The sequence below is a fragment of the Contarinia nasturtii genome, unplaced genomic scaffold (assembly GCF_009176525.2).
Source record: "Contarinia nasturtii isolate CC-2019 unplaced genomic scaffold, AAFC_CNas_1.1 Cnas_scaffold_810, whole genome shotgun sequence".
NCBI lineage: Eukaryota > Metazoa > Arthropoda > Insecta > Diptera > Cecidomyiidae > Contarinia > Contarinia nasturtii.
This window is the reverse complement of record NW_022198157.1, coordinates 1,180,644-1,205,203: the sequence shown is the minus strand read 5'-3', so window position 1 is coordinate 1,205,203 and position 24,560 is coordinate 1,180,644. Positions and strand designations below refer to the sequence as shown.

Sequence of the window (24,560 nt, the reverse complement as noted above, 5' to 3'; positions counted from 1 at the left end):
TCATTCAAAGTGTGACACCATAACCCAGTAGTCTATGTGTTTTCATTAATGTCAAAGCCGTTTTTTTTTTCAAACGATGAAATATAGTCTAGTCTCTTGCAGTCATACGACTAAAAAAAAAAACAATTATAATTTATTGTTGGGAATTGTTTGCATTCCAAAGTTTTTGGAAACGGTTAAACAGCAGAGCAACGGCGTCATGTTTATTTTATTGATCAAACCCCCTGTTTCGCTCCGCATGAAAAATTTACCTCGAAACGCCGTTGTGCCGCTACAAGTACAGAAAAGGCGTTTATTTATGAACATAGCGTTTGCACTTTGTGACATTTATTTTGGGTCCGTAAAACAGATAATCGTTAAAAATTGTTTGCACATTTAAATTATCGCTGAAAAAATGGATAAGCCGTATGTTTTGTGTCACATCGAAAAAGCGGTGGATTTTACAATTTTCGACACTAGATGGTTACCGTGTTCGGCAAAATGTGTTGTTCTCGGAAGTAAACCGAATGGCAAAGGTGTCTTGCGTGTATTTGAAATGAATACTGGTCATTTGGATGTGGTAAAAGAGTATGAATACAAAACAACATTGAAAAGTGGTTCGTTCGGTGCAAATTCATTAAAACGAAGTCATATGTCCGTTATTAGTTTTGATGGTCAACTCCAAGTATTGGATTTAGAACGACTTGATGCGGCGGCCATTTATAGTGTACAAGCTCACAATGGTATGGCACATGGTTTGGATGCAATCGGCGGTGGATACATGAAAAATTGTGGAGCTCCGGAAATTGCAACTGGCGGAGCAGACGGATGTGTGAAAGTGTGGGATTTACGACAAAAAGATTCACCCGTTGTTTGTATGGAACCGACTACGTCACAACAAGGTGAAAACATGCCACGAGAATGTTGGACGGTTGCCTTTGGCGATTCATTTAATAATGATGAACGCTCTTTGGTCGCCGGATACGATAATGGCGATGTGAAAATGTTCGATTTACGACAAATGAAAATTCGTTGGGAAACAAACACAAAAAATGGCATTTGTTGTGCGGAATTTGATCGGCGCGATATTCCAATGAATAAATTAGTGGTGACAACGTTGGAGGGTGGATTACATGTATATGATTTGCGAACACAACATCCAAAGAAAGGTTTTGCATGTGCTAGCGAAAAGGATGCTGGCCGATCGTTGGGCACAAATGGTGTCATTAACGGTGGCAGAGCAACAGTTTGGTGCGTACGACATTTACCACAAAATCGTAAGTATCCATGCCATTTAGACTGAATCACAAGAATGTGTTGAAGTATTTTTTCTATTGCATTAATTCGTGCTTAGGTGAGATATTTGTTACATGCGGTGGAACGGGAGCAATACGGCTATGGCAATACAAATATCCAGAGAAACGTGTTAAAGAAGCCAGTGATGGCTGCAGTCAAGGTGTTGCTGGAAAATTACAAATGTTACAAGCCACATCGGTCTCAAGTCAACCGATAAATTCGTTTGATTGGCATACAGACAAAATTGGCCTTGCTGTTTGCGGCTCATTTGATCAGGCTGTACGCATTTTACTCACGACAAATCTGAATTTATACTAAAATAAATGATATGGATCAATCTGACACATATTTGGAGCAACAGTGATTGTGAATTTTTAATATGATAAATGTATTCATGTACCCACATGAATTTTAAATGAAATGAAATGAAAAAAGCTAAAATGTCAAATAAACATCTTAAGAGATTTCAAATACTAGAGTCAAAACACCTATTTTTTAAACCAAAAATAAGCTCAAAACGATGCAAGTTAATGGTAAGGAAAATGTATATTTGGACATTTGAAAGCTTTAGTATCAAAATAGCAAATATTTAGTCAAATGCAAAAAATAGCCTGTTGTGAGTCACTCGCAACACCATTTTTAAATGTTCAAGATTCTGTTTTGCCATAATAACAAACCTATGAATTAGGCAATGGAATATTTGCAACATGGAATAAAATTACTGTAATTCAGTTTATTTAAAATAATTTTGCATAAATTGAGGCAACTCATTGGCATTTTATTGAAAATGTCAAATTGAGTGAAATAAACAACATTAACCAATTACGCACAAGTCTGAAAAACTGTACAGTGTTATCAAAATTGATAAGAAAATGTAATCACAAATTTTAAGTCTGTTGGTGGTCTAATTCTTGTATAAATTGTAAAGTCATCATTTTCATTTTTTGTCGACTCAGAATGAGTATATAAAATCGCCAATAACACTTGATTTGTGTATGTGAAAGTGTTTTTATTATTTAATCAAGCGAAGATTTATTTTTGTATTTCTTATCAACATTATTCAAGAGTTCTTTTGTCGTTATATAAGTTTTATTTTTATTAGGATTAGAAATGTACACAATTGTCTGTCATGATGACTGGCACCTTTTTTGAGAAATTTATATTGAGTTGTATGTGAGTCAAGACAAAATCAAACATTGTGATAACATCTTCTCTTTGCACTTTGTATTTTATTATAAACGGATTTTCAAAAATTTTCCGTAAAAAATATCAAAATTTAGCAATTGATAATGAATGAAATCTATAATTTTTCTATCACTAGATCCCAATTGCTTTAACCTCGAAGCTATTTTCTGTTGAACATTTTTCCAATACGATAAATAATGAAAATGACAACAAATGGCATAATTAAAATATCCAACATTAAATAAGTGAACCAGGACATGTGAACGGCACTCGATTTCAAATGTTTCGCACCATTGCCAGATCGAATCACATATTCAATCCAAAACATAGCCTCTTCCATCGGATGCACCAAATTATCATTAGACAGCCGTGCAATTTCCTTTGCCCGATTGTAATACGTTTTGTTCGTGAGAAGTTCGTTGACTTTTGATGAAAGAGTTTCGACCGTTATCTGAGAAAATGGAAGCTCTAATCCGCTTCCAGCTTTTACTGCTTTCCGCGCATTTCGAAACTGATCAGCAAAGAGAGGGGTGAAAAGGAATGGAACTCCCCGCATCGTGCCCTCATAGGTCCCCGACAATCCTCCATGCGATATAAATAGAACGACTTTTTCATGTGCCAATATATCACTTTGTGGCATCCATTTTTGGACCCTAACATTTGAGGGAATATTGGCAAATGATTCATCTTCAAATTTCCATAAAACATTTTGCTTTAGTTTTCCAAAAACTTGCAAAAATGCTTCCATCTTCTCTTTTGGCATCGCATCGCTCCGTACCGCTGAACCCAATGTGAATACGATCACACCATGCTTTGAATTGTCCATGAATTCCTGTAGATCTTTTGGTAGCGGTTTTGGTGGTTTGATATGAGCCCCACCTATATTGACTATTCCGGGCATTTGTGGACGTGGTTTGAATGAACTTCGATGCGTATTCACAAAGATCATTGAAATATTTTTATAGAGTTCTTCAACGGTCGGTAGAGGTCTTCCTTTTTCCTCTGTGAATATTGACCAAACATTAGAATGAAAAAATATTATTTATTATTTACTCGACTTGTTACCTATTAGATGGCTGAAGTATCGTTTGGCAATCTCATTCTGTTTCGGCAGCATTACCCAGTGTCTAAGATACGCATCATATAAAGATAGCAAAAGATTATAAGCTCGTTGTGAATATGTCATGTCATCTTCGTTATCAAGGATATTATGAGGAACATGTGACCATGGCGTGAGTAGACCCATTGCCCGATCAAAGTAATCGGGATGCCCATTAGTACCTTTGGATAACCCAGTGTTACATAGTTTGATTTACAATTATTTGACCATTATGTTTTTGGAGATTTAAAAACTCACAAATTGTAATAACTGGAGCATCGAATTTATAGGCGAACATCAGCCAACTCTCGTGGAAATAATCCTGTTGTATCACCAAATCAAAATGTAAATCATTACTGTGTATCATTTTTTGCATACTCGCACTTTTCAATCCAAAGTCGCTGGATGGTGTTGAAACCCTTTCGAATAACTCAAGCTTGTGAAAATCATTATCGTGGGAGCTTTCGAACATATTGTCCATCGAAACTGCGATAACAATATTATTATAATTTAATTTTTCGATAATAAATAACGTGATTAAATTACTTACAAACTTTTTCTAGTTCAAAGGGTGGATCGATAAGAATCTCTGTATAATTGGGCGATTGAAAATTCTTTATAGGAATATTCACAACAGCGGTTACATGATGACCGCGTTCGACTAGTGCCTTCACGAAATGTTGCAGAAGTATCCAATGCGATGGCCAATTAAATGGCACCATAAATAATATTTTGTATCCATTTGTAATGGATAATAGCATGAGCAGCGTTGTAATCGTTAAAAGTTTCTATATGAAAATAAACAGCTCGATTAGAGTTCTAAGTTCGCTTAATATTTGATTTAAAAATCTCACCATTTCCACAACTCTTCTATTCAAATAGTAAATTCAGACTGGTTGAATAGCGCAACACTTTACTGTACAATTAAATAACCATTGCCATTATTTCGTCGGCATATGATAAGATTAATCTATATGAAGGTTAGAAGTGTACGCAATTTACTCTATTAATTATTGTCACTGATACTTCCTATAAGTGAGTGCATATACTGCTTGAATGTCAATTGTGTGAATGAGTTTTTTTAATTAAAAAAATTAAAAATGTTTTTTTTTTGTTTGGTTGGAAACAATTAGAAATTTTGTCATTGAATAAAGTAATGCAGTTTTTGAGGCAAACGAGAAATATATTTCAACTGACTTAGAATAAATTTTAATTAACTGTATTAATTTAAAATGACACAGAATGCAAAAATTGAGCACAAAAAATAATGAATCGAAGCAAGCATTTCATTAAATCGGCGCCTATTGCAAATAATGTACGACCACTACAGATGGTTTTGCGTGCATAAAATTGAGTTGTGAACTTGCATTGAGTTGTAAACTTTTCAATCAACTATTGCCGTATGATTTTGCATGAATCGAAAGATAAAATAGATATATTGTAAATATGACAATGAAAGAGAAGATTTCATGAACATACGAGAAGTAATTTGAAAAAAAATTCAGTTAATTTTCATTAATTTCCTAGGGGGTAGACACGTGGAATAGGATTAGACTTTTTAGTGTAAAAATTCGAGAAATTAAAGTGGAATAGAGAATTCAGTAGCTGGATTCACATGGATTCACTAATCCCGTGTATGGAATAGCGAAAATGGGTTAATTCAAAGTTTTTGTAATCGATAGTACAGAATTTGATAAAAGCATTGAACTTGTTTTGAGATAATAATTTGTTCTTTTTTGAAATATTTTTTAGTTCAAAAGTCGATTACAAATTTAAAAAACAATAGATACTCTTTCTCAAAATTTTATTGATGAAAAAAATAATTTTAATTATCAATAACAAAATGTCATACTCCAGTATCGATAAATAAGTTTTCAACAAAGTGAATAGCGGCGAAATGTGACATCACATTTGACAATGAAATGACGGATTGGTGGAATAGTAGGATTAGTGTTTTTATATTGGAATCATGGTTTAATCGTTTGTGTCTCCCCCCTAGTTAATTTCATTTTATCTTTTCATAGATATTTTCAAACCCTTGTGAAAAAAAAATGTCTGACTAACTAAAAATTAAGAAAATTTTAATCACTTTTATTCGGTTAAAATTACCAATAGATGATTGAAATCGAATATAGTCGGTTATGTTTCTATGTTAACTAAAAGTGATCATAGTCATAGTTGACAAAAGTCAATTTCATATATAAGTATATATACTAGTAGTAGTTCTCAACTCAAGTTACATGAACATATCAGCCATTTTTGTCCCAAATTAGTCAATTTATAGTCGACTATGAAGTCGAAATATTTCCACAAGGGAAATTCTACATTCACAATCGATATTTGATTTTTCTAATATAATTCTACGTAATAGTAGCTTCGAAGTAATCAAGAAAAAGATTTCCAAAAAATGAGTTGTTTTAAAGCAAAAAATATCTCAAATACGATTAAAGTTAATGGTAAGGAAAATGTACAATGCATATTATTATGTTGATTTTTGGGGCAAAGAAACCCATTCAAATAAATGTCTCGTCATAAAATATTTGGATATGTTTCTCTTCTTTAAAATCGTTATTGTTGCGATGAATTTGTTCATTCGAACATAACCAATTTCGGACTATTTCAGTACATCCATGACATAAACACCCATTGGATGTCATCCAATGATAACTGTGTGCTAACGTCATAAACCCACAATAAAAAACGGTTTTATTTTCTCATAGGCATTTTTTTAGTTTATTTGTGCAATATAGTTTATGGGATTATTCATATTTATTAACTCGATTATTGATTCTATCATCAATCCTATCGATTTGACTGTTATGGGTAGATACAAACCTTGAGTCAAGCACGGAATGAATCAATTTCGATTTGTTTTCTTTGAATTGGTTTTCCCTTTCATTTGGTTTTTATTTGGTGTAAGAAGATAAGCTATGCAAGACATTTTCCAGATGATACTTACTCAATTTGAATAATTCAATGAAAAATGTTGCTACGTTGAATACTCACCTTCAATGAAAACCATTTCTTTTCTCTTGCAAATGGCAAGTATTCAATTTGAATGAATCTCTATCAATTAACAGAAATTAATTACAACTTTTCCATTTTGAGACTGTTTCTATGGGAACACAGTTTCAATTTGTCATTTGATGCCCGCTTTAATTGAATTAATTCCTAGAGAAAAACATTGGGAGAAACAAACTTTGAAACGTAATAACGGGTAGACAATGGTATTTTTCAACACCCCCATTCTCCGAATATCAGATGTACATATAAATCTGACGCAGGGAAACGGCGTTAGTATATAACTTACAGCAACATAGTAACATATGTGCAGAGATTAAAATCATGGATAATTTTTTTTCGCTTTCAAAACATTTGCATAGAGAATGAGAGAACACGATGTTATATTCAAATCCATTCATGTCGATAATTGCATGTCAAACAGGTAACGTTTTTGTGTGTGTTTTTTTGAACAAATAACGAATTACCGAGCAATAAACCGTGTTCAGCTGCTGATTTGAATTGGATATTCTTCATTTGAATTTCCATTATGTTTAAATTTGCAAGCTCAAATAGCATCAGAGCAACGAAGTGTGTGCACATCAGTTGGCAGGTGCGCATACGAAAATGTAGTTAAAGTGTGCATTGGATTAATTCTTCGAAATGAAATGAGATTTATCCTTGGAATAGCCAATGGCAGAATAAAAAAAACATTTGATACGCCAAAACGCGATTACAATACTAATGAATGTTTCCCAACTCTTTTTTTTTCAAATCTCTGTAAATGAACTGTAGTTAGAAGTTAATGAGCGATGTATCAAATTCGTGTCATGGTTCCATTTTTCAAATGACATTGACACGATGCAAAATCTGAATCAAAGTTTGCTCAACTTGATTCGTTTTCAAATTGCTATAGGCGGCCATGGCAGTGGGTTTGGGTATCAAATGTGCGGTTTTGTTATGATGGAAAATCGCTCATGTGACAATAACAAGCAAAAATGAAATCAAGGTAAAATCAAATCATGTCTTCAATTCAATGTGTATCGAAATCATTTGTATTCAGAGCACAGTTGAGAAGATAAAGGCTTTGTTCAAAGCTTTGATGTGGCAGCGGTAGTGGTTGTATAATTTAATGTGCAACCTCTTTAAAATACGATTCGAATATCAAAGGATAAGATTAAATTGCATTTGTAAAAGGAAACCACGCACAAATGCTATATATTTCTATCTACTTCAGTGGCATCGGGCCAAAAATGCAATATCATTAAAGCATCATCTTCATTTGGGAAACGGTTCACAGCCAGAATTTTCGATTGTAACGCAAATGCGAATTTCTGATAGTTTTATGGGTTGCATAAATACCAATGACCAAATTGTGGTTGCAAAAGAAGAAGAGCGGAGGATATTTTACCTTGACCAAACGTGATTCAAAGTAAAACTCCATTTCAAAGTAAGTAACATGATGACGCCAGCCGTTTTATGATCAAATTTCAAATAATGTTTTAAAAAGTATCGAATATTTTTGTTGGTTTAAATTTTTTTTTGATTTTTATTGGATGAAAAGTAAGTTTTCCAATCATGTGTATGTGTATATGTGTGTGTGTATTTTGGTTTTGGTAATATAATCAAAGAGCTTAGTATTTGCAAAAATAAAAACTAGAAAATGAAATTACGTGACGCGCTCGGGTGTTCCTCTCAGTTTATAGAGTTCGGATGATGTAATAATGCCATAGCTGCCGCCATTCGAACCATTTTTGCTACGGTACACCGTCGGTTTACTTTGTAGCACCGAATCGTATGCAATTTTCGGATAAACACAATCGCCTTTCGTACGTGCAAACGGTTCTAATTTGTTTCGGAAATGATTTGATGGCGGATATGCTAATAATTTCTTTGGATCGGCATAAATGGTCGATTGGTCTTGGTTGTTTGCATATTTGAGAACGTCAATTTTATGTTTGCGCATTTTCATTTCGAGTTTCCGTAATCGTGCCGTTGCATCGGTATAGTCATCCAGAGATTTTTGCTTAATTAAGCGTCGGTTATCGTTTGATGCGGCCAGATGATTGTTGATTGAATGCGACAAATAATTTCCGTTTCCGTTACGCTGAAAATCACTTTGATGTTCGTTTCGTGTTGGTGATGGTGTTAATTTCTTTAGCAGGCGTACATTCGTTATGGTTTTAACATTATCAAAGGAATTTTGTCGGAAATCACCACCGCCACCGCCATGGATTGAATCATCGTCGAGTGAACGTTTGAAATTTGATTTGCGTAGTATTTGATTTGCATCGTTTGAATGACGACGAAGTGCGCCTGGTATTGTTGATCGTCTCACATCATTTGATAGTTTATACTTGGATTGTTGTTCCGATTCGTAGCAACAATTTGCATTCGAATCGATGAATTGCGATGGATATTTGATGTCGTTTTTCAATTTTGGTATTGACACATCATTTGCGCACTTCTTTAGAAGCGCATCGTCCGAATCACGTATACAACTTTTGCAGCAATTTAATTTATTGGTCAAACGTGTATAAGAGCCATTGATTTGGCGTGATGGTTGCAGAGACGATGTCGACGTTGTTGTGCTATTGATTGAGGTAGGTTTCGAATTCGTTATTGGTTTTGGATGAAATACACTTGAATATGATGGATGTTGTTTGGCATCGTTTTGACATTTGATTTGTGATGAATAACTTGCGTTGGTCGGCATTTTTTTGTCGGCTATTGATGATGAAGTGCCTGTTATCGTTTTCGGCAAAATCATTCGTCCATTTGATGATGATGATGCTGTTGATGTTACTGTTGCTGCTGTCGAAACCTTGTGCAAGCTATCCGTTGGCGATGATTTTGAATTGGTAGTGGCACCACTTGGCGATGATGATATGGAACTTTTTAAACAATCAAATATTTCATTTAGTTTATTTATACGGAAAAAATGTAATGTGATTTTTGTGCGAAATCAAGAGTTTAGAAAATTAGCTTTACTTTCTCTTTCGTTCCGTTGTTGACATGATTTCATACAATTTTGATCGATACTCGGAAACCGTTAGCTGTATATCATCTCGAAATAATGGAATGATATCCGATTTTAGCTCCGATTCGGGCGATGCATTACGAAACCTAGTCATATGGAAGTTATTCGTATTTATCAGACTTCAAACAGTGACAAAGAATATAAAGGGTGTCCCATATGAGTGGGCCATTACAAGGCTTCCATTTTCTTTTCTTTTCTTTTCTTTTCTTTTTTAAATAAATTCAATGGAAATTCTCACTAACTAAACAATTTTTACCGGACTAAAAAAATGAATGGTTGTGGGCCTTTTATATGAGACACCCTGTTCAATAAAATTACATTCGAATGCTTACTTTTCTACATATCTATGGCACATTGCTTGTTTGGCTGTGAGTCGCTTTGTTGGATCCATGACGAGTAGCGCTTTCACCAAATCCTTTGCATCAGCTGGTGTATCGGCCAATAGTTCTTCCATGCTCGGATTTGAGCTCATTGATTTTGTTGATTGATTCAATAATGCCGAACCAAATCCATTTCCAACAGACTTCAAATCACTTTCGCTTGGATGTGGCAATGCCGATAAAATACACTCAATCTTCAAACACAAAGTTTTTTCGATTCTTTTTTTGTTATTGAATTTGATTTTGGTATTTCATTTTTAGTTTTACCTGATTGATTGTACAGCTGCCAGGAAAAATTGGTTTGCCTCGGCACATTTCTCCTAATATACATCCCAATGACCACATATCGATGCCCTTCGTATACTGTTTGAAAAAAAAAAAAACAATAAATGCCAGAACCAAAAAAGTAAAAAAAAAATGAAATAAAGTTAGAGATGAATAAAATCAATCAATTTGAAACCCACCTGTTTGTTTGCGATCAATATTTCAGGCGCACGATACCAGCGAGTCGCTTTTGAAAAATAACATCGATATTATTATATTTATTTGTTTAAAGTTTGTCATCTTTGAGGTTAATAGCGCTTGACAAATTGGAAAAGTTCGTTTTAATAATTTAAATTTGATTTTGTTTGTTTTCTTTTCCTAGTCTATCCAAAAAGGATGACGACGACCTAGCCGCTTGTATCAATTTCAACATAAATCGATTATCATTACCTACGTAATCCGTTAAACATGCTTCCTCATTGCCATTCGAGTCAACCGTCGGGTGATTTTGTGACAATGAACGTGCCAAACCAAAATCCGCTAACTTACATCTGTATGTGGTGTGTGCCACATTATTGAAAACATATAAATTACTGATAATGAACTCAGTTTATATTATTGCAAGAGTCGCACATAAATCATGTGTCGCCACCAAACTGGCTTTTAACATGAATCGAAAATTGATGCGTTTTATTTTATTATTATTGAAAAGTAATTTTCTCTTGATGTAACTAAATATGAGTTTATGAACCCATAAATATTCAAAATTAGTCGTGGTTAAGCCGAAATCCGAATCAATTTACGTCGCCGTCTAAAGCCAACAAGGTGTAAGGGGTTTAAAATTAGATAAAACAATGGAGAATGGGAGAGGACGTGCAGTGGGAAGCCAAAAAAGCATATTTACCTGCACTTGCTGTCCACTAATATATTGCTTGGTTTTAAATCACGATGAATTATATTTCCCGAATGGATAAAATTTGTCGCATTCAATACCTGATACATGACATAACGTTTGTGTATATCTTTCAATATCGATCCTCTTTTAATCACGTTATGCAAATCACTCTCCATGAACTCAAACGATAAATAAATATCCATGTGATTGGTTGCTCTGGAGATATACGGTGGACAAAATATAATATTGCATAGACGATATGTGTAATAATGAGGTGGAAGCGAAAGAGAGATACGATAAAGACGAAAAAAAGTAAATTAAAAATTCATTATTATCAAAAAAATTAACGGTAATCATTTTATATATATATTTTAACCAATCAATGTTTGCCATTTTTGTCTCACATTAAAAAATTGTACATTTGGAAATGAATTTTATTAAATTCATTATCACGGCTAAAATGGTATTGAGAGATTTAAAAAAATAAATAAATCGCCGTAAATTAAATTGAATACGGTACCTGTGTATGCTATAGAGTTGAATAATGTTGGGATGATTGCGCAACGCCCGCAGCAGCATAATTTCGCGAAACGTTCGTTGAGCATCTGTTTCATTTCGAAATGCATCGAAAATTTTCTTCACAGCAACCGTCTGTTTGGTTCGTCGATCAATCGCTTTCTTTGTGGAAAGAAAGAAAAAAACATTGAAAAAGTGAAAATTCCATTGTGGACGCTTGTTCAGTGTTTTCACTACAGTGTTGCTTACCCATACGATACCATAAGCGCCTTTGCCCAAACGCTGAAAATATCATAGAATATTTCAGATACAAGATTACACATGTTCGTGAACGTGAACATAATAAAGTTATCAAATATAGTGGAAAATCGTGCATTGAAAGCATTGCAAAATTGACTGCTTCCATTCGTCTTGTGATCATAATTAATTTGATAAAACTCACTCAAACGAATAACACTATTTTCGAAACATATTTTCAACGTTTAATAGTATGCATATTGTATACGTTCTTCATGCCAACGCAGAAAAAAGCACAACCAAAGTTTATTGATTAAACGTGACTCAAAATTATGTGTTCCCTTTTGCAGACACAAGAAGCTTATTCGATTCGATCTAACAACTTTAAGAACTCGTTCGCATTCGACTCAACAGTCAATACATTAGGGTGACCCAAAATAAAAAAATTAATTTTCAACATTCCACGTCAGTTTTATCATATTCGACCCCTAAAAATACCATGTGCGCTTTCATTTTGTTCAATTAAGTCAAACCAGCTCTGCAGAACCATTATCAATTTTCCTCCGTGAACCCATTTTGGTGACATTTGAAAGAGCTCTACTTTCTAAAAAAAATATGTAACAAATACGTGGGAGGGTTTGGTATGAGAAAAAAAATGGTCAGTCGTCGAATATATCACAGAGAAATGCACACAATTTCCGCATCGGTTGATACATCGGTTACAACAGCAGTAACACAGACAGCGCAATTCTCATAATATTGGATAAATCGTTTGTACCATCCCATTGTATTATTATTTATTAAGATTTTTGATCAGTGACCGGTTCGCGCATATTTCTATGCCTGATAGCTATGCTAAGCATAGCGGAGACGCAAGCCGCAACGCACCCGTCACCATTCGATTCGAGCTATATTGTATGCGCACGGTCGTCTGCATAAACGAACATGTGTATTGTTCATATAGAGTGAACGGCGATGCGTCGGTTGCGTTTGCGGCTATGCTTGGCATATCTATGCTAACTAGCGTATTTAGGCAAGCATAGAAATATGCGCGAACCGGTCACTGTTTTTGATTAAAAAAAACTTTATCTGCCACAAAAAGTATCGAATAAAATACATAAAAATAGACTTTCATGTATATGAGTCATATCTATGACTATGTAAAAAACGCCTAGTTTTTTTTAATGTACGCAATTTTCGTAAAATTAAGGTCACGTATAAAAAGTCGTGGTCAGTTTTCGCTGAATGTGTTCACCGAGGAAAATTTATAATGGTTTTTTAGAGCCTGGGCGACTTAATTGAACAAAATAAAATTGCGCAAATGGTGTTTTTGGGCATCAAATATGATAAAAACGGCGTATAATATTTAAAATTGAATAATTTTTTTTTATTTTGATCCACCCTAACTTACATAATAATAAAAATGTTCGGAAAAAAAAACAATTTTACTCTACAACTATGAGATATACAATACAAAGTTTTTCAACGGGATAAAACGGAATATTTCAAATCTCGTTATATGTGAATTTTGTTGCATTTCTTTGGACTTTTTCTTCTCTTTCTTACTTCCTCTCTCTCTCTCTATCTCTCTCTCTCTTTTTCACACATTTGCTCTCTCTCTCTTCGTTCAGTCCCTCTTTCGAAAATGTTGCCATTTTCGCAATGTAATCACTCCAAGAACTTTGTTTTGTTTCACTTTTTACTCTCTTTAAAGTTGAGATGCGAACGTCCAGACGTTTGATGAATTTAATTGCATTTTGCTGAAGAGTACATAAAATGCTCATTTGTCGGATTTAATATGAGTGTAACTTAACATCTTCAAACAATTTCTTGAAGTTTCTTCGCTCAAACTTACCCATTTATGTATATTTCGTATTGTGTAATGTGCATGTACTTGGTTTTACGTTCGTATAAAAGCTGAATTCCATCTTGATGGAAAATCCCAATGTCAATAATGCAAGATGGCTTATGAAACTCTGTCTATTTTCACTCTACTCTACATATATATTTCCCCTTTTTTCTCGTTGTTAGTTTCAAGTTGTTCAATCTTTTTATTATCATTTTATCTACTCGAAATAAAATGAAGTCACTTTTCCGTTTTCATAAAATGAGATAAACACCACGACCCAATTTTTGCCCCCGTCATTTCCGCTTAAGTTTAATTCGATTTCCCACACCGTTGCATTTTAATACAATTTTCGGGATTGGATGCTTGAGCCTGCATCGATCTTGGCGGGAAAGAAATTATGAAATTTATTAGTTGTTGACTTGAAAACAATAAAATACAAATTGGTCTCATTGTGTGCATGCAAAACAGTCAATTATGACGCTCTTGAACCTCGCATTGTGCGCTTTTTTACCTTTTAGTCGCCGAATGCACGAAAAGTTGAAGGTCTTTTATGTTCTGCATTTGCACCGTTTATTGGAAAGCTCCCCCCTTTCCATCAAAAAATGCAACGATTCAAGTTTTCAGCATAAAATTTAAAGGGAGAAGAAAAGAAAAAAAACAGCGATGGTTGGAAAAGTTTTGCATTTTGCATTTAAATGCATCCAACGAAAATGTACATACGTTGTCGCTTACGAAAATTAAGTTTTTGCGAAATTGGCGAAAAAGTGAAATGGATGCAGCAGAAAAGAGTGGTCGGCATGTTATAATTTCAGCACTTGTTGTTAATTGAAAACTGTTCTCTTAATTTGTTCACATTCTTTCAGTGGAAAAGAGTGAAGAATTCGGTGAATTAACGAGAAAACGAACGAACGCATGGAAGAGCGAAAACAGAAAGACAAACAACATAGAAATGGAGCAAAATTTTGTCCAACCGAAATACATTTTACTGATGAAGAAATTCGGTATTGAAAAATGGAAATAACGAAAGCAGAAGCAGGGAGAGAATGGTGTTTGGGGAGAACAGATGCGGGAGCTTGCGATAAGAAAATGCAATCGAAACAGACTTTTCGTTTAGGGTAAAGTGAAAAACCAAATAAATTCCAGTTACACTTGTTTGTGACAAACAGGATACACAAATAAAGTTGCATTGCTGGTGCAGCGACAACTACACCCGAAGAAAATGAACGAAAAAGAGATGAACTTTGGCTAAAGAGTAAATACGCTTCCAAAAACAGAGAGAATAGAAAAGGGATAAAGAAGTAGAAGTGCAGTTTGGTTGGTAGTTTGTTTGCAAAACCCCACGATTAAAGTAAAATGAAAATTTATGATTTTCTCGTTTCGTTCGCCGGATTTTGCTGCGCTCTGCTGCTGGCGACACAGCACAAAATCCCTTTTCCATTTATATCGAATTCGGCGCGTATTCATCGTCGCACACAGAAATTACATTAAGAATTGTAAACCACAAACCATTTTACGATAATCAAGTTTGCATGTGAAACTGTGCGGAAAAATTACATTTTCGCCAAATGAAAATGTGAAAAAGTTGGCGAAATGAAAATGAAAGAAAACAACAGCGGTTTGATTCAAAACAGATGGACCAATGAATACAACATTGTTGCGAGAGGTGTGAGAGGCCTGAGTCAACACTTAATCTGGTGTCGGGTAAAAACGCGTTTTTAAATTCTTTTAATAAATGTTCCAGCCAAATGAAGTGAAATGAAAAAAAAAAGAAATGTGTAAAATGGAATGGTGACACATTCACAATTCATTTGCACAATGAATTGGGTTTTATAATTTGATGAGAAGAGCGAAACGAGAGAATGATGAAGGAAAAGGGTGTTTGTTAGGCGACAACAAAAGGCAAAATGACGACGAGTATGAAATGAGCGTTTGATAGAAAGTGCGACGCATTTTTTTATGAAGATAAAAGTCGGTTTTTATGTGACTTTAAAAATTGTTATGCAAATGCCTTAATAGCTTTGGCGATGATTATGACCTCATGAACCAATCTCCATTTTTCCATATTATAATACTCTATGCTTTTTTCGCCTCCATTAAACCCCCATTTTGTTTGATGTCGGTTGTAAGCAACAGGAATAAGCTTTGGCTCGTGTTCTTTTTTCTCGAACATAAAATGTCTTTGGTGGTATAAACTTTATTATTTTACTATCACTCGCATTTTATAAAAAAAGAAACCTTGTAAAAAGGGACGCTATGAGCATGGGATGTGCTACGTTGATTGGTTCAAATTGCTGTTTCGCTCCGTCGCTCTTTTGACGAGAATGGGGTATCATTTGCACGAGCTCAACAAGTCCAGGATGTGATGAAGGACGCAGAGAGAGAAAAATTGTGGCAAACAACAAAATAAAATGACTATAACATGATGCAATGAGACAATGATGTTATGATTGGCTTCGCAAACAACACAAAATTGATTATTCCGAGTTTTTCTTTTGCAAAAGATCACAATTACCATTTCGAATGGCAGCAAAATCAATTTTGATTTGCGGAATTCATGAAAAATGTCATGTTAAATGTCAAGCTGATTTCTTTCGCTTTGATTCGCAATAATGATATATCCGTCGCAGAAATGATTTCTTTTTCCATATTTGCGTTGCGTATACCACACCAGGGCAAAGAATAAAAAAGACAACGGATTTGTGTTGTTATTTAAATGGAAATTTTTCCGATGTCATTAAAATTCAATTCATTGCATGGCTTTGGTATATATAACACAATATGACACTTTTGCATATCGAACAATAAAATGGGATTTATAATATGTACAAAATAGCAGCTGTATCGTTTCGAAAAACCCCAAAAGTATAATCAATGTCATGCAATATGTATATATATTTTGTTAATAAAGCGAAAATATGTTGTAGTCTGCCTTGCAAATACGAGACAAAACTAAGCATGCGATGTGTGATAATCAAATTGAATAATATTTTCTTTTACCTTTATGATTTCAAAGTTGCGACGTATATGGTCGTCAATTTCGGTTATCCGATTGGCTTTCTCCTGATTTTTCATTTTGTTTGACATTACGCGACTTCCGTGTCTTTTTATCGAAAGAATTGTTTTTAATTTCCGTAAAATAATAACAACAACAACAAAGAATTCGAATAAAAACTGTCACCCCAGCACAAAAGAACACAACAAAAACTGAACACCAGCAAAGTTTAACTGTAAACTATTTCGGGTATGAACTTTACAGTTTGCAGTTATTAAGTCATTTTCGTTACTCGTCCCGCAAAACTTTATTTAAACACTCAACATATTATTCCATTTGGAATTTTGTCAATGTTAAAAACAGCAACAATAATGGCAGCACACACATATTTGCTCACGGGCATGCATCTAGTTTCTCGCCTTGTGTTGAGCAAAAGTTTTTTCGTTTGTTTTTCTTCTGTTATTTTGGTATTTTTCTGCACGTTGTTATATCTCCTTCCGGTTTAGCAAACCATATGTTTGGCTATCTATTTACAAAAATAATTTGCTGCGGTTTGTCCGCATTTCTGCAACTGTGCTCCGAAATAAAAATATAAACACATAAACTGTAAATGCACTTTTTGCTCGGAAATGAAACGAAATTTATCTTAAAAGCGATTTGTAATTCAATTTTGAAACGTTTTACAGAATCTATGCTCAGATCTAAAGGGACGTGTTCACCTGGGTACAGCGTTCAACTGACAACAGAAATAACGAAAGAGACAAATTGAAATGAAAAATCCAACAAACAGATATTGATTGGTTTTGTTTCGTTGTCGTTGAATTCGTTCCTGTTTTGTTATTAAACTAGCTTACTTGATGAATTTAGTCGACGTTAGTCTATGGGGAACGTGAAATATAAAAACAAGCAAATAAATAATCAAGCGATGAAAAAAGAAACAGAAATCAGTACGCGGCACATCACAAATGAATAAAATAGCATTTAGTCTAGAACTGTACACCGACAAACAATCACAGTGTGTATAAATTTTTGTTGTTAGATCGATTACATTCCGAATTCAGGATGATTCCATTTCCTTTTTTTTTTGGCCTTTCGTGAGTAATGTTATAACCACACGTAGATGGAGAAATATACCCAAAATATTTATATATATAGATTGGCAATATTTACAATCAGTCGAAATCAATGGCAATGAAATGTGGTGGTTTTCTCAGTTGGATTCACTGACGCTGAGGGATTTGTTTTTTTTTTGTTGTGTTTTTTATATGCACTTTAAACAAAACAAAAGGTTTCTCTTTTGTTCTATTTTAAATAACTTTGAATAGAATATTCTCGATTGTTTTGAACTACATCTCGTTGTCACCACTTGTCTTGCGGTAAGGAGTCACTCGATCGATTGACATGAAGTCGGTTCCATTATTTTTTTATTTCACTTCAAAATCGATAGCGAATCTATACAAAATGAAAACAATTTAAAAGGTTAGCCAGATTGAAATGGGACAACCTTATCAGTGTGTATATGTATATGGATACATTGTCACTGTCGTTGAAAAATGTGCCGATGTCACAAACAATCAACCAACAAATAATAAGCTTTCAATAACCAAATGACACGATAGCTCTTTAAAATTTCGTATTTGTAGGCACCATAACAACCACAACTCGTTTCATTTGTCCCCGATTGTTCGTCGATTTGAGAGTTTAACCGATGTTTATTATTACAGCTACTAAATAAAGTCGTTGTCCATTGGCATAAACCGGGCCCTTGTCGTTCCTCAACGAACGCGGGGCACTTGTCTGCATGCACAAAATTTGAAACAAAACATCTCCAACAAATACAAATAACGAATAAAGGGTTGTTGTGCTGATTACAATGAAATTGTTTAACTTTATACAATACCGAATGACACTCGGCGTTTCTTTTTTTTTCCACACACTACCATAGTGACACAGGTGCAGTGCACACACCGCACAGCTATACACATATAGCGGTCGGTACAAACCATATCCTAGTTAAAAGTTTTTTTGTTTATGTTTTTTATCACTTACGCTCGTTGCTTGGCAACCGACATTTTTGGTCGTCAAAATATACCGTGCCGATTTTTGATAAGCAAATATGTTTTTGACATTTTCATTCAAGTACATTCAACCCGACGTAGGGTTACGAAGGGCATATCACTCGCCACGTTCTGAAAAATACTTCTATTCAAATGCAGATGAAAAAAAAAATGCACAACTTTTTTTTCAATTTTTTTTAATTCAATTTTAAAAATTGTTTTACAAAAATATGTCGACAATTTTTAGAATAAAAAAACAAATAATTTGAATATGTTGTATTTTCGTTCTCCTTTTCTGCCCTTTCTTTCGTCTTTGTATTGTGAAAAGTTGGAGCTTTAAACTTTGCCCTTAAATTTAAAGTATTTTCGGTAGTCACGATGCAAACTCTCGTAAATGGCTTTGGACGCTTCATTGCAGCTACGTAAAATGTACCCTTCGGTTCGGTGATCACACACAGCAATTAGGTCATAGCATATGTACTCGATGTGTGTTTTGATCTAAATAAAGGGAAGAAAAATACAACGGAAAACGATTATTGAGAGATGCATTTCGTTGAAGTTCATAAATTTTGTCTGTCTCACTGCGCTGCACATACTTTGGAATAAAGAGTCGTAGGCCGATCATTGCCAATCATCATGTTGATGGCAAACAGTAGTAAATATGGTGCGACACGCTTCACTTCCGCCGAATGTTTTACAAATGTTTTGTTTGTTCTAGAAAATGGATGAAAACAAATGTGGATGTTGTCATAGTATCTAAAGGGTGTATATTTGGTGTGTTTTGTGTGTGAAACTTACTTTTCAAGACTGTGTGCCATTTCGGCGAGCATTGTTATTTCAGCCTGTTCTAATTGTGTTTGTTGGCTTCGATTTGATTTATACCAGCAAATCGTCTGCAATAGATCCTTGAACACGTTTGAAAAATGCGGCACACGATCCATTATAAACACAGAACGATGTTGAATCAATCCCAAAACTAATGCACACATCTGTTCCAATAGACTTTTAAATTGATCCGAATCGAATTTCTCCGCATCAATTTTCTTGATATTAATCTCGGCCAAAAATGCCAGCACATCATCAATCAACTCAACAGAAACGGGCGTCTGTAATACCATTTTATAATGTATCAAATAACCATCATATGCAATTTATCCAACACAAGAAAGATTCGCCATCATTTTATGATTTATTTCAATGAATTACCTGCACATTATTGGTTAAAATGGTGTAACATTCGAGTAAATTCAGTATCCAATCGAAATTCTGTGTCAAGTCCGTAGTTCTTGCACGAATTGTTAAATTGATTTGCCGTGTGACGGTTTTGAAAAAGCCAGTGAAAATCTGCAAATGACACAATCATGATTCGATTATATTTGGAAATGCCCACGGCGGAAAAAATGCCAAGTGCCATTCATTGAAAATATACACTTACTTGACCTTTGTTCTTATTGTATTGGCAATTTGCCATTGACGCCAATATTTTACTCTGTTGCTTTGACTGGTCGGAAAAAATCGATGACTCAATTTCCTAATAAAGATTGCATGAGATTTGGTAAATAAAGAACTCAACGAGGTCATGTGTTTTTTTTTCACGTCTCACCTTTTCCACTTCGGTCAGTAATTTAATCCATTCATCGATGCTTTTGTGATCACAAATGATTTTGAGAGCACTATTCAATGTTTTATTTGTAGCGACATCGTGTGAATTACCGCAGGCCATCTTGAAATCTAGCCAGTATTTTGCAACCAATTCTTTTATCTCCTCATCGGTAAGCCCAAGGTAGGCTTTATTCTCTAGGGCTGTATTCAAAAGCCGCACCGAATGCTGATTCATACAATCGACCTGAAAATTGTATCACATGAATTCATATGGTTAATAAATACGAATAAATATAATGAAGTGATTGACATATCTAGTACACTCCTATATGTACCGCAGTATGTTAGCATGAATGGTGAATCTTTTATGAATTGGAATCATGTGTGGAATAGACACAATTAAAGATGACCTGACGGTTTTGAAAACCTATGTATAATGTATGTTACTTACTGAATTTTTAAGGAATAATTTGATGAGTTGTATCGTTTGTTCATCGCTGTCCTTTTCTTCCTTCGCTTTATTCGCAGCAATATAGGCCTTCACAATAATCACAAAGGCGGGCAAAGTGGCCCCAATCAACCATCCACCGTTCTTCTTGTCTTTGGACACAGTTTTTATGATTCCAAACACAATGTCACGAAATCGGTCACAGTGTACTCGATTTTTCTTGTCTTTTGATAAATCACCCACTACCAATACGGCTATTTGTAGCAAAATTTTCTGCTGACTCTGGTCATTTGTTTCGAATTGCTGTAGAAGTTCATACAATTCATCAAGGACTTTGGCATTTTCAATGTTTATATCGCGACATGTTCGCTCAAATATCAAAGCAAATATTGATTGAACGCTATTTTCGTCCTTGAAAATCGTGATTAACGTCTTGATTTTTAGATTGGCAAACACATTCGGCGATTCACCAAAGTGAAGAATGGCTATTGTAGATGAAAGATGAGTAAAAAAGAAATGTTAATTTATGGAAATTTGATGTCTGCAAATTCGTCGGATAAAATTCCAAAGAACGGAACGAAATGGATCAATTGAATAATATTCAGATTCTTTTCACAAAAAAAAAAACAAATATTCCATGAAATGAAATTGCGAACTCGAGGGAGAAGAGTTTATGTAAATCAAACGCATACCTTTAAATATATTCACAGCAATGTTCGACAACTCCTCATCACCGCCGACGGACAAATATCGATATACGATGACATGTAATGCTGAAATAATGCTCTTAGCATCCGCCTTACCAAATCCGACTGGTAAATTATTCAAAAGCCCCACCAAATCCATGATATGCTCACGTTGTTTTTGAATATGTTTTTTATCTGCATACTTCGGTTCGTTGCATTGCTTTTCAATTATGACGCCAAGTTCCTTCGATGCTTTTTTAAATTTCCGTTCAAAAATCGCATCAAAATTTATCTCCGATAAATATTCCGAATGTTTGCCAACCGCCAATATTTCGATGAGTTGTTTGTACGTGGCCACGGTTAAACTTTCAATAAATTGCCAATCATTTATGCAGCACAACCGATTCAAGGTATTAAATTCACTTGTTGACTGCAGCAACAGTTCGCATACGATTTGCTTTTGTTTGGCATTCAAATTACCAATGAACCATGAACAAAGGCTTGAATCATTTAAAATATCCGCAATTTGTTCAATGTCCTTAAAAGCGGTTGACAGTACATACTTGGAAATATCCACTTCGTCAGCTTTTTCCAATTCAAACAATTGACTAGTTTTCAATCGTTGCAAATAGATTTTGTTTATGTTGGCCTTGCATTCGCGTTTGCCAAAGTTGGTGATTCGTTGCTGAATTGTTATCCATTCTTTTTCATTTAGATACGAAAGTAGCTTCTTCGCCGAATTTTCAACATCAAACTTTTTACTCTCCTCGCCATCGACTCCCATTGAATCCGGACGATAGTACCAGACAAGCAAATCAAAGTTTGAAGCGCTATAGCATAGTTTCAAGAATGCATTCATCGTGCGATAGTTGTGCTCTTGATTGAGAATTGCGTGACCGAATTCGGTGAGAATGTCACGAGTTGCATTTCGATTTGCCTCAATTTCATTCCATGATTTATCCGACTGTTCGGCCAATCTTGATCCCATAAAGTATTGACTGAGCAATGCACATGTGATTTCAATTAAAAATATACAATTTTCACTGCATTTTCCATCGGCATCTTTCAATTGTTGCACATAATCCTTCAAGGTGAAGTTTAGTGTCTTCCATACGACCAACGATGGTCGCGACACCAAATTCGAGATGAAACGAGTATAGGTGCTACTGATAGCTGGTGTAAATGCAAATGCAATGTCGCTCCAAATTTGGCTATTCTGAATATTTTGCTTCCACACGGATTTCGTCACCAAATTCTCACATTCGGTCAAAATATTCTCCTCGAACATGGTGACATAACGATTTTCGGATACACTGCGTTCAATTACGCTGCCATCCATTGAAATGTCATCGTCCACAGAATTTTTGAGTTTTTTCGATGGTGTTGATCCTTCCACAAAACTGCTATTAAATGAACGTTTTAATTTTTTTGAAAGTTTCACCTTGGACACTGTTTCGTACAGATTTTTTATCAATTGTGATATAAACTTTTCGGACCTGCTCATTTTCCGATACATTTCAATCATCAAAAACATAAATTCTTCGTATTTATTCCAAATTGATTCGTCTTTCTTGGGGAGTAGCATGAATTTTACCGCGATCTGACATACGGAATACTCCAAAATCAATGGATCCAACTTTAATGTGGCACACAGTAAATTCAGCACCTCATATGTATGATTTGTGTGATACGAATTAAAAAAGAATTCGATTTGGTGGCCCAGATATGTGGCTGCCCGATTCGAATCGATTTGGAAATGCATTGGCACATCGTACTTTTTCAGGAGAAACATGCACACTGTTACGCCATGCAATTGGGTTTGAATTGATTCGCCGGATTGGATTCGAAAGCGTCCATCGGTTTCGTTGAATAAATAACGTAAAAATGCTTTTCGTACATCTTCATCATTTCTAAACGACCACACTAATGCCTCGACAACTGTGAGAAAGACATGCATTGGCTTTGCGAATATCTCATGAAATGTTGGAAATTTCGTTTTTGCTCCATTCAAATACTTTTTCAATTCATTCGTTTGATTTCCATCGAAATATAATTCTTGCAATATGCTCAACAGCTCTTGTTTGGCAACGATTTGCCGGCGTTGTGATAAAATGACCAGTTCACACAGTGCAGTCAGAATTTCAGTGGCAAACGCCGATTTGAATTCATCCAGGAACGGAGTTTGTTTGATGAACGCCTTCAGGGCAGTGAACAACTGATCAATGTGCTCTTTGTACGTCTTAATTTGTTCAATTGCTTCTTCTGAGTCTAACAACACCGTCACATATCGAATGTTTAATCCCAAAAATCGAGCAAATTCCACCGCATTACTCTTGTAATAATTTTGAATGGACGTATTTTGCAAGGTGACTAGCAAAGCATTCAAAATCAAATGCGACGCATTCGATTCATTGATACTTATTTCAGCCTCTTGCGACAGAGTTTTAACCAATTTATCTTTAACAGCGACACTAACAGCTCCAGACGAATATCGAAAATTTAAAAATTCGTTGATTTTCTCCCATGCCACGTCACCGCACTTTGGATCCGATGAACGATTGATTTCGTCACGCAATTTCGTTAAATTATTACAAAATTCATCGACAACTATCTCTTGTTTTGTCAACAGAACAAACTCAATGGAATTCCACACTTTGATGCCGAAACTTAGATTGTCAACAAAACTGAAGTCGGGACGATTCAACCACTTACGGAGCTCTGCAATGAAAAATGGCATAAAATTGAATATTTTTTTTTGGAATTCAAAATGAGTTAATTCTCTTACCCTTTTCTGTATTCATCTTTGCTCATTCCAAGCATGCACTTCAATTGCAAATTTAACTGAAAAACTCCAAATTTTTCGCTTTGTTTTGGATTATCCATTCACTCCACGTGTGTTCGTTGAGTGCGGCAAATGTGTTTTGTTATTTAGACGTCAAATAAAGTGTAAATCAAAAAGTGAGGTTAGATTTTTCGTGATTGAATCGCTGCGTGAGTGTAGCGATGACATATGTAGAGAGAAAAACATACTTTGA

General features: G+C 34.8%; 4 protein-coding genes across 4 annotated transcripts; 1 reads left to right on the top strand and 3 right to left on the bottom strand.

The window, feature by feature from the left end:
* Positions 1-215: 215 nt before the first annotated feature.
* Positions 216-1,593, top strand: LOC116342128 (WD repeat-containing protein 92). Its single transcript, XM_031769629.1, has 2 exons — positions 216-1,256; positions 1,334-1,593. Exons 1-2 carry the CDS (start codon positions 395-397, stop codon positions 1,591-1,593), a joined length of 1,122 nt encoding a protein of 373 aa, XP_031625489.1. The 5' UTR covers positions 216-394.
* A 666-nt stretch (positions 1,594-2,259) lies between these two features.
* LOC116341971 (UDP-glucuronosyltransferase 1-7-like) lies at positions 2,260-4,506 on the bottom strand. The gene is made up of 5 exons (XM_031769416.1): positions 4,414-4,506; positions 4,110-4,347; positions 3,818-4,045; positions 3,526-3,741; positions 2,260-3,462 (listed from the first exon to the last, which is right to left on the bottom strand). Exons 1-5 carry the CDS (start codon positions 4,414-4,416, stop codon positions 2,621-2,623), a joined length of 1,527 nt encoding a protein of 508 aa, XP_031625276.1. The 5' UTR covers positions 4,417-4,506; the 3' UTR covers positions 2,260-2,620.
* A 3,641-nt stretch (positions 4,507-8,147) lies between these two features.
* LOC116342014 (mitogen-activated protein kinase 15) lies at positions 8,148-18,115 on the bottom strand. The gene is made up of 11 exons (XM_031769479.1): positions 17,903-18,115; positions 16,738-17,303; positions 11,904-11,936; positions 11,659-11,816; positions 11,148-11,354; positions 10,694-10,794; positions 10,444-10,490; positions 10,247-10,342; positions 9,932-10,173; positions 9,551-9,685; positions 8,148-9,453 (listed from the first exon to the last, which is right to left on the bottom strand). The coding sequence occupies exons 2-11, from the start codon at positions 16,822-16,824 to the stop codon at positions 8,229-8,231; spliced, it is 2,331 nt and encodes a 776-aa protein (XP_031625339.1). The 5' UTR covers positions 16,825-17,303; positions 17,903-18,115; the 3' UTR covers positions 8,148-8,228.
* Positions 18,116-19,027: 912 nt separating this feature from the next.
* On the bottom strand, positions 19,028-24,427 carry LOC116342004. The gene is made up of 9 exons (XM_031769462.1): positions 24,311-24,427; positions 21,532-24,243; positions 20,843-21,324; positions 20,393-20,635; positions 20,225-20,320; positions 19,996-20,133; positions 19,588-19,895; positions 19,386-19,503; positions 19,028-19,287 (listed from the first exon to the last, which is right to left on the bottom strand). The coding sequence occupies exons 1-9, from the start codon at positions 24,324-24,326 to the stop codon at positions 19,126-19,128; spliced, it is 4,275 nt and encodes a 1,424-aa protein (XP_031625322.1). The 5' UTR covers positions 24,327-24,427; the 3' UTR covers positions 19,028-19,125.
* Positions 24,428-24,560: the final 133 nt, after the last annotated feature.